The sequence below is a fragment of the Ambystoma mexicanum genome, chromosome 3p (assembly GCF_040938575.1).
Source record: "Ambystoma mexicanum isolate Mex_15411 chromosome 3p, UKY_AmexF1_1, whole genome shotgun sequence".
Lineage (NCBI taxonomy): Eukaryota > Metazoa > Chordata > Amphibia > Caudata > Ambystomatidae > Ambystoma > Ambystoma mexicanum.
In genome coordinates, this window is record NC_090925.1 from 118,229,353 (window position 1) to 118,242,378 (window position 13,026).

The 13,026-nt window shown below is 50.0% G+C and overlaps 1 protein-coding gene across 1 annotated transcript in view; it reads left to right on the forward strand.

Annotated features, from left to right (window-relative positions):
- LOC138580141 (putative DBH-like monooxygenase protein 2) overlaps positions 1-13,026 on the forward strand; it is a 460,802-nt gene that overhangs the window by 390,271 nt on the left and 57,505 nt on the right. Inside the window, exon 11 of the mRNA XM_069650458.1 lies at positions 3,096-3,226. Within this exon, the coding sequence (XP_069506559.1) occupies positions 3,096-3,226 (131 nt within the window). The remainder of the gene's footprint in view (positions 1-3,095; positions 3,227-13,026) is intronic.

The window sequence follows — 13,026 nt, forward strand, 5'->3', positions numbered from 1 at the left end:
TGGCTGGGGGGTGGGGGTGCAGGGAGACATGAGTGGGGGCCTGGTGGAGGCTGCCCCTGCACTGCTGTGGGGTGGGGGTGGTGGAGACATGGTCGGGGGCCTGTTGGAGGATGCCCCTGGTGGCTGGGGGTGGTGGGAGACATGAGTGGGGGCCTGGTGGAGGCTGCCCCTGCACTGCTGGGGGGTGGGGTGGTGGGAGACATGGGTGGGGGCCTGGTGGAGGATGCCCCTGCACTGCTGGGGGGTGGGGTGGTGGGAGACATGGGTGGGGGCCTGGTGGAGGATGCCCCTACACTGCTGGGGGGTGGGGGTGGTGGGAGACATGAGTGGGGGCCTGGTGTAGGCTGCCCCTGGTGGCTGGGGGTGGTGGGAGACATGAGTGGGGGCCTGGTGGAGGCTGCCCCTGCACTACTGGGGGGGTGGCGGTGATAGGGGACTTGAGTGGGGGCCTGGTGGAGGCTGCCCCTGGTGGCTGGGGGGTGGGGGTGGTGGGAGACATGAGTGGGGGCCTGGTGGAGGCTGCCCCTGCACTGCTGGGGGGTGGGGGTGGTAGGGGAGTTGAGTGGGGGCCTGGTGGAGGCTGCCCCTGGTGGCTGGGGGGTGGTGGGAGACATGAGTGGGGGCCTGGTGGAGGCTGCCCCTGCACTGCTGGGGGGTGGGGGTGATAGAGGAGTTGAGTGGGGGCCTGGTGGAGGCTGCCCCTGGTGGCTGGGGGGTGGTGGGAGACATGAGTGGGGGCCTGGTGGAGGCTGCCCCTGCACTGCTGGGGGGTGGGGGTGGTGGGAGACATGAGTGGGGGCCTGGTGGAGGATGCCCCTGGTGGCTGGGCGGATGGGGGTGGTGGGAGACATGAGTGGGGGCTTGTTGGAGGCTGCCCCTGCACTGCTGGGGGGTGGGGGTGATAGGGGACTTGAGTGGGGGCCTGGTGGAGGCTGCCCCCGGTGGCTGGGGGGTAGGGGTGGTGGGAGACATGAGTGGGGGCCTGGTGGAGGCTGCCCCTGCACTGCTGTGGGGTGGGGTGATAGGGGACGTGAGTGGGGGTCTGGTGGAGGCTGCCCCTGGTGGCTGGGGGTGGTGGGAGACATGAGTGGGGGTCTGGTGGAGGCTGCCCCTGCACTGCTGGAGGGTGGGGGTGGTGGTAGACATGAGTGGGGGCCTGGTGGAGGATGCCCCTGGTGGCTGGGGGTGGTAGGAGACATAAGTGGGGGCCTGGTGGAGGCTGCCCCTGCACTGCTGGGGGGTGGGGGTGGTGGGAGACATGGGTGGGGGCCTGGTGGAGGCTGCCCCTGGATGCTGGGAGACATTAGTGGGGGCCTGGTGGAGGCTGCCCCTGCACTGCTGGGGGGTGGGGGTGATAGGAAACTTGAGTGGGGCCTGGTGGAGGCTGCCCCTGGTGGCTGTGGGTTGGGGGTGGTGGGAGACATGAGTGGGGGCCTGGTGGAGGCTGCCCCTGGTGGCTGGGGGTGATAGGGGACTTGAGTGGGGGCCTGTTGGAGGATGCCCCTGGTGGCTGGGGGTGCAGGGGGACATGCGTTGGTGGGCAGTAGTGCAAGGTGACATGTGGGTTGGCTGGGGGGCATGGCATGGTGGATGGGGTGCCTGTGGGACATGTGCAGGGTAGGCCCCTGTGGTGTGGGCCACTTGCATGGGCCGTGGAGGGTGTAGAGGGAACACCTGGGAGGACCCACACATGCAATTCACGTGTGGTGCTCCCCGCGCACCCCTGGAATACACGTACCCTGATGGAATCGCGTGATACTTCCTGCGCACCCCTGAAATACAAGTACCATGCTGCTTTTGCATGTGACACTTCCACGCACCCCTGGAATACACGTACTCTGATGGAATCGCGTGTGATACTTGCCGCGCACCCCTGAAATACACGTACCATGCTGCTTTTGCGTGTGATACTTCCCACGCACCCCTGGAATACACGTACCCTGATGGAATCGCGTGTGATACTTCCCGCGCACCCCTGAAATACACGTACCCTGCTGCTTTTGCGTGTGATACTTCCCGCGCACCCCTGAGAGACACGTACCCTGCTGCTTTTGCGTGTGATACTTTCCGCGCACCCCTGGATGGAATAGCATGCGTTACTTCCCACGCACTCCTGATGTACACGTACCCAGGACAATCGCGTGTGGGACTTCCCGCGAACCACTTAAATACACGTTCCCCGCTTGGCGTTTGCTGTTTGCCAGCCCTGTGAACTGGTCCAGGGTTAGCGCAGCCCTTTGCGATGATTTGGGGATTGTGAAGGCTTTTCCTTGCGCAAGGGCGTTCCTGGGGGCGTAACTGGTGCTCCGCCACTCTGCGCCATGGCTGGTTTCGGAGGCTAAAATCCATGAATACGCTGTGCGATGAAAAGGATTTTTTCGCACGCGGCTGCCGCAGTGTATCGCACGGGGACACTGTGCGCCAGCCGCGTGCGCCATTTTTGTGCGAATTTCTATGAATTACCCTCTATATACTGGAGACCAGTCTCTAAGCATGAGATTTGAACCTGTGTTGGTCTGTGTTGTCTAGCTTCCAAGACAGAGACATTACCCCATGAGCTATCCTCCTGGCCCCCCATGAAATACTCAATATTTTATTTTATGTGATCAGCCCTCCGACACACCTGAAAGGAGTGATCGGATTGGCACAATGCTTGTCAACATTTTGATTGGTGTGACTAGTCCTCTAATACTAGAGAGCCCAGTACAATAGTAGTGGATGTCATATCTTTGATATCATCAACCCAGTGCTAATCTTCATGTGGCACATGGCTGGCACATACCAGCTAACAGGTGTGATCTTTCTTGTACGACCATACGAGTTGTTAGTGGCAATGTGCTGCCATTTGAGGAATGTCTCTTCTATCTGTGATTGTTTACCTAAGTGCTATAGTAACAATGGCGAGGGATTTAATCACATTGAGGTTAAGACATTATAACACCTGCACCATGCCAACTCTCCATCTGCACCATGCTAACTCACCACCTGCACCATGCTAACTCGCCACCTGCACCATGCAAACTTGCCACCTGCACCATGCCAACTCGCCACCTGCACCATGATAACTCGCTTTGACATTTTCTCTTCTGCTGCAGGGTGGCCTCAGTACCATGGAAGAGATGTGCCTAGGATTCCTTTATTACTACCCTAGAAACACCATCTCTACTTGCTTGAGCTTTCCGAACAACACACACGTTTCTTCAGCACTTGGCCTGAGCGTGGAAGGGTAGGTCTAAATTCAATTCAACAAAGCATGTGATTTGAACTAAATGTGTGCCATCATAACTAAGTATTTAGACTGATGGAAATGTTTATATCTAGACCAAAACACATACACTCGCAAGCACCACAAATGTGTAAGTGGTAAAAAAACAATGTTTTATCTATGCTGGTTTGCATTTGGTTTTGTTTTGTATAGTGTTGCTTAAATGGTGTGGGGAAGGCAAGAACTACTGCACATAATGTGATCTACACAGTGCAAACAATTGCAGAATGCAGAGGGGATTTGGAATGCTGTATACTAAGGCAAGTTGAACACCACCATGAGCTGATTGAAAATCTGCCTAGTCTCAATTGACATTAGATACTGATCACCACCAGTCAAAATATTCCACAGCAGGAGATCTCACCCACTGCATGAAACTTCACAGATACTACAACCATCCACCTCTTGATGCAATGCCGTAATTCTTAGAGGTATTTTGAAGTTTTAGAAACCTTTGTCATATAATCACAAACTACCTCTACACTTTTTAAAGCATGTGGCTCTTGGTACAAAAAATGGAAATAAGAATTCAAAAAGTTTGCTTAAAGGTTTTAAACAAATGAGATCCTACTGCGACCATAAAGCCAAATCTGTGAGGATATGCCAGGAGTGCATCACTGGAGTGACTCAAAGGTGGGGTGGATGATGCTAAATACCAGCCTGGAGATTAAAAAACTTGGGGTCATTTTCGACTCCACACTCTTCTTCTTTCCTCACATCTCTGACATCTCTAAGAGGTCACACAACCAGCTGCACCATCTCAGAGGTATTCTTCCTTTCCTCTCCTTCCCCCAGAAGCTCACTGTATCCAGAGCTCTAGATCTCTCTAGGCTGGACTATTTCAACAGCCTCTTTCTAAATCTGCCTACTTCTACTCTCCTCCCTCTTCAACTCATCCATAGTCCTTGGCCTCAAGCCATGGGATCGTATCTTTCCCGGACTGAAATCTCTGCATTGGCTCCCAGTGGATGCGAGCATCAAGTTCAAAACCCTCTGCATTGTCCACAAGGTCTTCTGGGGTCTGGGGCCTCAATACCTTCAACTCTCTCTTCCTAAATATCTTCCTTCTCAAGCTTTTCACTCATCCGCCTCCAACTCCCTCAGGGTCAGTCGCTTCTCCAAGCAAGGAGTTGGTGGTAGATCTCTACCTTTGGCTGGGGCCTCCCTCTGGAACAGCTGCCCTGCCTCTCTGAAACTTGAGGAGAAACATCTCTGGCTCCGGAAGAACCTCAAGACCTTCCTCTTTGCTCCTGCTTTCTCTCCTCCTCTCCCCTGCTGAACTCCTGACTGAAACCGCACTGGTCACCTGGTTACCCTGTGATCTCGGGCCCAGGCCCCTTCCCCTGCCAGCTGCACACCTGAACTCCCGGGCAACATCTGCACTTGGGGGCTGTTTCTGTATCCCTACAGTCCTCTACCAGCTCTTGACACTCGATATCTACACTTACCCCTGCACATGCCACTAGCTGGCAGCACTTTTTGTTCGCTTATTTTTTTTATGTATTTATTTTTTTATTTTACTGTTGATCCTATGTATTGCACTGTCCCCTCACCGCTGAACCCCCCGCACATTTCCCTTTCCCCCCTTCCATGCACTTCCGCAATCTCAATATCACCTGGCCTAGTAAGATCCCTGTCTTTGTCTTCCCTCTGGTCCCCCTCCCTTGGCTCATCGCGCCTTGAAACACTTGTGTACAGGCACTTTATAAATGCCATATCATATCATAACACCTGATGCTGGCATTTTTTTCTGGCAGAATGCATCAGATTCCAATGCACCACAGATGGACCCTGAGGCTTTCCTGATTCTCATCACTACAAGCTGAGATAGGGATAAGCCAAGGAGATGAGACTGGCACTACTGGGCCATAAGGCAAAGTACAACCAGAAAAGTGATGGGTGGAAGGTGTTGAATGAATCTGAACGACTGGCAATGCTCTGGGCAACTTTGCACACCCCTTTTCTTTATACTGTCTGTGCCATTGCAAAAGGGGACCAGCCATATGCAAATCAATCAGGTACTGTCACCAATGCAGCAGTCCAGCCCGAACTGCTAGGCCAGGTCCCCTCTGCATGGAAACACAAGCAACCCTAGACATGTTTTGGCCTTGTTGGGCCTCCCCAGTGAGGTGCGACTTGGTTCCCTATGGCACAGCGAGCAAGGGACCCACGTCTGGGCATACCATCTCTCACATAGGGAGACAAACTACAACCGATAAAAGGATGGGTGGAAGGTTTTGAATGAATCTGAACCACTGGCAATGCTCTGGGCATCATTCCACACACTGTTTCTTATGGTCGTCTGTGCCATTGCAAAAGGGGTCCAGCCATTTCCGGAGTGGATCCCTGCTCCTGTCATTCCTACACAGGCCTACTCCTCCTTTGAGTGCCTGGTCTGCAGGATCTCTATCTCACGTGGTCTCTGTCTTACTATGGCCACCATTTACAAGCCACCTGGCCAGGTTTCCCTCTTCTTCTCTAAGTTGACCGACCTCTCCTCCTCTCCTTGCATCTACCTCTCAAGTTCTCCTCCTTGGAGAAGTCAACATCCAGCTTCTAACCTCGGGGCTCTTTCCCAATCTCTGCGACTCTCTTTATCTTTCTATTCTACCCTGTGGCCAGATTCACTCCTCCTCCTATGCCTGTGACTGGCTTACACTTTGACACAGCCCTCTCTAACCTGCACCTCTCAACCACTAACACTCTTGATGTCCTTGCTCCTTTCATGAGGGTCCATTTTAAGCCCACCTCCAAGTGCAACTCTTGGTATGACTCCGACCTCGCCACCCTTGAACGCAAGTGCAGGGTGGCCGCAAGGAAGTAGAGGGCATCAGGAGCACTCTCTTCAAAATCTGTAAGGTGCTGGCCAATCCTGCTGCTGTCTACACCTCTCCTGTTGCCTCTCAGGCCCTCTGCACATCACTGGCTTCTTACTTAATCTCAGGACATCCTGTCCTCTCTCTCCTCTTCCTCTCTCGGCCCCTCTCCGGCCTTCTCTTCCTCTCCTTCTCTGTTCTCCTCTTTCCCATGTTCTCACTCCTGACAATGTCTCTAGACAAGTCTAATCTATGAAAGTATCATCCAAGCAAGTGCTCCCCTGCTCCTCCAGAGCCATTAAGGACCACACCAACAGCATTACCCAGCCTTGGCCAATTCTGAAATCGCTCTTTTGCCACAGGGACTTTCCCCTCCCTCTAAAGCACAACCTTGTACTCACCCTCCCAAAAAAGCCTTCTCCCGATCCTTCCTCTCAAGCAAACTATTGCCTGATCTCTATCATTCTTTTCGTGGAAAAGCTGGCCATCTCACAGCTTACTCTCCATACCAAATATGTTGGTTGTCTCCATGACCATCAGTCTGGCTTCTGAGCAGCCAGAAAAACTGAAACTTCTCACTAAACACCTGTGAAGACCTGCCCTCAAATCCCAACTCTAGCCTGCCTCCGGTCTTCATCCTCCTTGTTCTTTCCTCTGCTTTCGACGCAGTCAACCACGCCATCCTGATAAATCATCTCTGTGACAACCTGGGCATCACAGATTAGGCCCTAGCCTGGTTGACCTACTTCCTCTCCGATCGACCCTCCCAGGTCCAACTGGGGACCTTTTTTCTCCATCACCTCTCTCTCCACATGTGGAGTTCTGCAGGGCTCTAAGCTCTCACCCTGGCTCTTCAACGTTTACTTGGCACCTCTGACCCATCTCATCTCTAGCTTATCTCCTAATTTTCTGTGTTATGTGGATGATACTCGGCTCTCCTTCAAGCTCCCCTCAGCCACCTATCTTCTCTCGCTCATTCCTGATCATCTATCTGCGATATAGGAATGGTGTGTCTCTAACGATCTCTGCCTGAATGCCAGTAAGACTGAGATCCTTCTCATTGGGACACCTGCTCCTGCTTTCCCTTTTTCACTCTTGCCGCCCTCCTTGGGCCTTCTACCTGCACCTCCAGCAAGGCAAAATATCTTGGTGTCATCTTCGATTCCTTTTACGCTCACCTGGCTCCCACAGGGTCGTCGATCTAAACTGGACAGCTGCGGTCTCCACCAATGTGACGCATAGTGCCGAGATGACGGACTGGCCCACCTAGCTTCGTTTGCTTGGCCCGTAGGAATATTCTTCTGCAAATGGAGAAAGGGAATTAACCACCCGTAGAGTTGAGCGTTAACCCCCCCCCACTCCCGCTGTTCTCCCCACTGATCACCTTTGATGTCCCCTCTTATAGTCTCACCTGATGGTTTGGAAAGATGAGCTCTCCATCCTGCATTGAGCGCAGGGGCGCGTAGATAACCAGTTGCTTCACTGGCTCGAAGGAATTGGTGAGTTCCAGAACAATATTGACTCTGAGATTCCCGGCAAACGCCCTAAGTATGTAGTTCGTAAGAGTTCAAATGTCTCACTTTCACTTCTGTCCAATTCCTTGCAGGTTGCAGCTTGACCCTAGCGAAGAGTTCCTCGTGGCAACCGGTAATATTCAGGTAATGATTTGTATTATCCAACACAGTTCGATAAAATAATGTCAATATGTAACCTGTTGCTTTCTCCCTTATTCAGGCGCTGAGAGAAAGTACGAAGTCTTGGGGAATAATGCCTCCGGCGGTAAAATCAGGTAAGTCTATTGTGGTGAGGAGGTTTCCCCTTGTTTGTCCCTTTGTTTCACCTTGCTGTCCTTTTGTTTCCCCTTAGGGGCCGGGTTCGGCGAGGATGCAGTGGAAGCAGCGCCGACCCGTGAAAAGGAATAGTACCCCCGGTGGTAAAATCAGGTAAGTCTATGGGGGGTAACCATATTGCCTCTGTGTATTCCCTTGGCTCACCTTGCTGTTCTTGTCTTCCCCTTAGGTGCTGGAGTGCGGCGGGAACATGCAGAAGGATGCAGTGGAATGTGAAGATTCTGCAAAGGCCGGTGAGTTCAGCGCGGCACTGCAGCAGGCGAGACGACGCGCATAAAATAACTTCTTTCTTCCAGCTCGAAGGCGCGATGGATCAGGAATTAAGGTAAGGATCAAAGGTATTGCTCTTGTTCTAACCTTTTCTCCTTCTTTCTCCCTTTTTCTAGAAGCTCCAGACTAGAGGAGGGCGTGGCAGAAGACTGGATGCAGACTTGCAGGCACGGTGAGCGTTACGCTGCAGGATGCAGAATAACGCGAAGCGTGTGCTGCTCTTCAAGCGTGGTTTAAATAGCCTCCAAAGTAGTCCCAGGTAAGTATTCCTCCCCAGCCCCACCCGAGTAAAAAATAGTCCCTAGGTAAAGTAGTCCCTTCCAAGCCTCTTTTGGCTTGGAGCTCTTGCAGCATGGTCTGCATCAGGTAAGTTTGCAGCATGGTCTGCATCAGGTAAGTTTTAATCTATGAGCCTGGCGCCTATGGCGCCAGGACTGACTCTCCATATGAGCCTGGCGCCATAGACGCCAGGACTGCACCCAAATAGCCCCTAGCAGGGGTTGTTGGGCTTGCTTGGAATAACTTGATGCCTGCCTCCGGGGTTGCTGGATTTGGTCTGGGTCCCCGGGGGTAGGCATCATGACAATTCCACCCTCTCCTTCTCTCCTCACATCACAGACATCTCTAAGAAGTCCCACAACCGGGTTCACCTCCTCAGATGTATCTTTCTGAGCTCAGGGACCTTCAGGAATGTGCATATGTAATGGATGGGATCACACAGATTAATTGTGAGTCCAAATAATCAAACCAACTCAGGAAGATGGCACAGTACTGTTTTATTAACAATTATCTAAAGGGAGTTTCAACGAATATCAATGGACGTATGCTCAGTTTCTCTCAGCGATTTTCACACAAATCATGGCTTTTACTTTACAAGTACGTCAGAGGTGACATCATACTACGTGGCAATACTGAAAAACCCATCAAAAGTCGGGATTGGCTAAGGGGAACCTCTAAGTATACTTTCTATAGGAACTAGGATTGTGTTTGGCTGCCTACTATCAGGTGGACAACAAATGCCTACCTCTAAAAAATGTAATCTTCAGAAACATTAGATACAGAGTTTCTCATTGGTTTTCAAACTATAAGGTCTTGTGTTATGTGGACTACTACAATTGGTTGGCACGCTTGTGCCAGGTCTGGAACATTCAGTTTACTTAGCAGCACATAAGCCCAGACCCAGACCCAGGTGCAAGGGAATGGGGCATGACGCTACCTCCCTACCCAAGTAGCCTAGTATCTCTCATCACCCATGCCTTCTGCCATGAAGATTGTCTTTGAACTTGGCCTTGCACAATATCCTTGTCTCATGGAATACATGGGAGTACTCTATTTTCATCTTTGACTCACGTGACAGGAGACCCCGATTTGGTCCATTTTGAAGCTTTTCAATGGTTTAAATGAATTAAACTTGGCACTCTTGGTATTCTTTCTTTGTACCTTAACAAGGGATGATTCATCCTTTGCACGTTAGTTCATTTCCAGAATAGATAGCTGACCTTGGCTGCTTCAGTCTTGACTCCAGGCTAGACAGCCTTGTCTTGCAGCTCCACAATTCTGCTTATTATTTCTGCTTTCCCTTCCTGCTTCTTGGGTCCTAGCTTACTAAATTCATGATACGGATGTCCAACTTCTATACAATGGCAGCTTCGCCTGCGTTCTACCCACTACGTATAGCCAGCATGTATTATGACTTAGTCTACCTTGCGTTTGAGCACCTGTACATTTATTGAACGGTTAGTTTTCTGCAGCACTTTGTGCATGTGTAATCTTTTTCCTTTATATTTGAGAGTTCACGCAATTCTTCACTTCGTCATTAGTATCTTTAGTATCCATACATTCTCTTCATATGGGAGGTAGGGCGCAGGGTTTCCTGCAGAGGCATGCAGCTGCTCGTCTACATTCCCCCCTCTGGTCGAGTCCTGTTACTTTCTCTTGAAGAAATGTTTCTTGGATGTCCATATCTTCATCACTGCCGTCAGGGTGCCTGCTGTTTTGACATGTTCATCTACACTCTAGGTCATGTAGTTACATTGTCCATTCGGGGTACAATAGACCCATCGTCCCACATACTTCTTATGATTCTCTGGATACAGAAACTTGATTCCTCCAGGTGCTACGATGCTAGCCTCTATGTAACCTCTAACAGCATCATCAGTCAGCTCCCTTGCATTCGGTTCAGGTTTGACATCAATCATGATCTTCATCCCTACCACCTTCTTTGTTGTTTTCTTGCATTGGGCAATCACCATTCTGACTACTCATAATCCAAACATTACTAGCACCAGTATTACTCCAAGAACCTTGAATATATTCGCCAATCACTGTGGAATCCATGAAAACAAAGAAACAAACCAACTGTCATCTTCAAAGTCTTCCATCTTGACATGCAGGTCTGTCAACAACATGATGGCCTCTGTTAAGGTTCCATTCTGGTCATCATGAGAAAGTATAAATGTGCAAACTTAAGGCCCGATTTTGGCGCAAACTCCTGCTTCCATCGCTGTGATCATATCAAGGACATATGTATTCTGGAGGGTCATCAGTCGTATGGCCCTCAACTCTTTTTTGATGGCGCCGAATCCCTTTATGGTAGCATTGATTGTCTGCAAACACCCCCATCTGGTGATTTGCAACCTTTTGGCATTCGCCACTGTTTGGATTCTAGGCATAAGTATAGCTGTCTTGCTGAACAGCTTGTGCTCCTCAGGAATGGTATCATATGCTGTTATCAACTTGGCTGAGAAATTATTTTCTCTTTTTGTCCAACAGAGGAGTTCAAGCAATCTTCTTGTTCTCAAATGGTCATCCACTTTTGGAAATTCACCAATGTTTAGATCACTCTGAGGAATCACTAATGCTGGAACATGGATGAGCACCAGGGAACACACGCTGCCCCAATGCTTGGGCAACTTCTTATAGGCTCTGGATCCACAAGCCCAATATCGATCCATAAGGATGGCTGTCCCTTCTCTCATCCCAGGAACGGCAATTGTGGCTTTGCATTCTTTGTTATATTCCACATGGTTCTTTCCATGGTTTTGAAACATAATGGTGCATTAACCATTGGGACTACAACTATGGGGATTGCTTCATCTTCTACCCATGTCAACAATTTAGAGTGCTTGGCCCATGACATAAAGCATCCATCATTCACTTTCTGAAGTTCTTGTACGTAGTCTGTCTTCAGCAGATGAGCTGCACAGGACACCATGCCTTATTCCCATCCCTTCTTGTTATGCACTCGTACATAGATCAACATTTTAGTGTGTTCCCAACCTCCTGGTGGTCCTGCCATTTCCGTCACATCAGGAGAATTCACCTTCTTCATTTCTTCAATGATCAACTCATTCTGTCCTGCAGCAGGATATACAAGCATGTTGCTTTTCCATCCATGCTCATTCTCCATTGTGTGGTCTTTATATAGTCATCCTGGTATTGAAATGACCATTGTGATCTCCATCGCAAAGTCACCCAACTTCCTTGAAACTGTCTTCGAGTAGTACATGCTACAAGATGGCAGAGACATTTCGCATCATGTGCTGATACCTTCTTCGAAATGAAAGTGCTTACTGTATTCATGACATAGGGGATGAGAGAGCAGACATAGCAACTCTCGTCAGATGCCCTTTCCCCTACCTTTTTCATATGTTGATACCACATGGTATTCCCCAGGTGAGCTGAATTATCTAGATAAGTATTTATCCCTTCATTATCTTCCTCTACATCTCTTTTATGTCTCCCAATATATGTATAGAGATCAAGAAAACTGACATCATTCATTTCCATAGTGGGGAGAATCATAGGAGCTCTTTCTTCAGTAGAAACATTAAGATCATAGAGACTGTGAAAGATAAGGAACAAAAAGATAACAAGTACAATCATGCAAATATACATTATGCATAGAAATCTGAACAACCATTTTCCGTGCCATCCTACTGCTTGCTGAACTCGTTTTCTTTCTATAATCTTATCATCTTCATTAATGACCTGATTTGCACTGCTGTTGGTTGCCTAATTGTGCCATTTCGAATCTAGATGTCCCTGTACTGTGCCTATTGACCTGATCTGCACTGCTATTGGCTGCCTAATTGTGCCATTTCGAATCTAGATGTCCCTGTACCGTGCCTATTGACCTGATTTGCACTGTTGTTGGCTGCCTAATTGTGCCATTCCGAATCTAGACGTCCTTGTACTGTGTCTATTGACCTGAGTTATACTTCTGTTGGCTGCCTAGTCGCGCCACCTAACCTCCTTATACCCTTTGTCCTGAACATGTTTAATTACATCCCCAGTCCGTAGAGAAATACAAGCTGCGACATGCAGCTAAGAACTTGTGTCAGCATTGACCTTATATTCACAGTCCTTTTAGGACTATGAGCTTGCACTGCTGCCAGCTGCCGTGCAAGCTGCCGTGCAAGCAACACTAAGAACTTCCATATTCTCCCTTCAACCATGCTCTACCATCCCGACCCTCCATCGAATCCCTACCTCAAAGACCCAGCTCTTTGGCTCAAGCACTTTGCTACCAAACCCACTCCAAACATCCCATGTACTCTAGAACAAAGGAATAGCAGACTTAGAACTAGACTGCCCAGACCACCTTGTATTCTGCGCAATCGCTCTGACCTTCCACTGCCCAACTCAACCGCAACACCTAGTCCTCCACTCTCCACCTCACCCATCTCAGCACTAAAGGGAGCCCTTATCAATGCAAGATCCCTCACGGCTCACGCCCTTGACATCGCAGACCTCATCACTGTCCAGAACCTTGACTTTCTAGTTATTACCGAAACCTGGTTACATGATGCCTCTGGCCCACTCC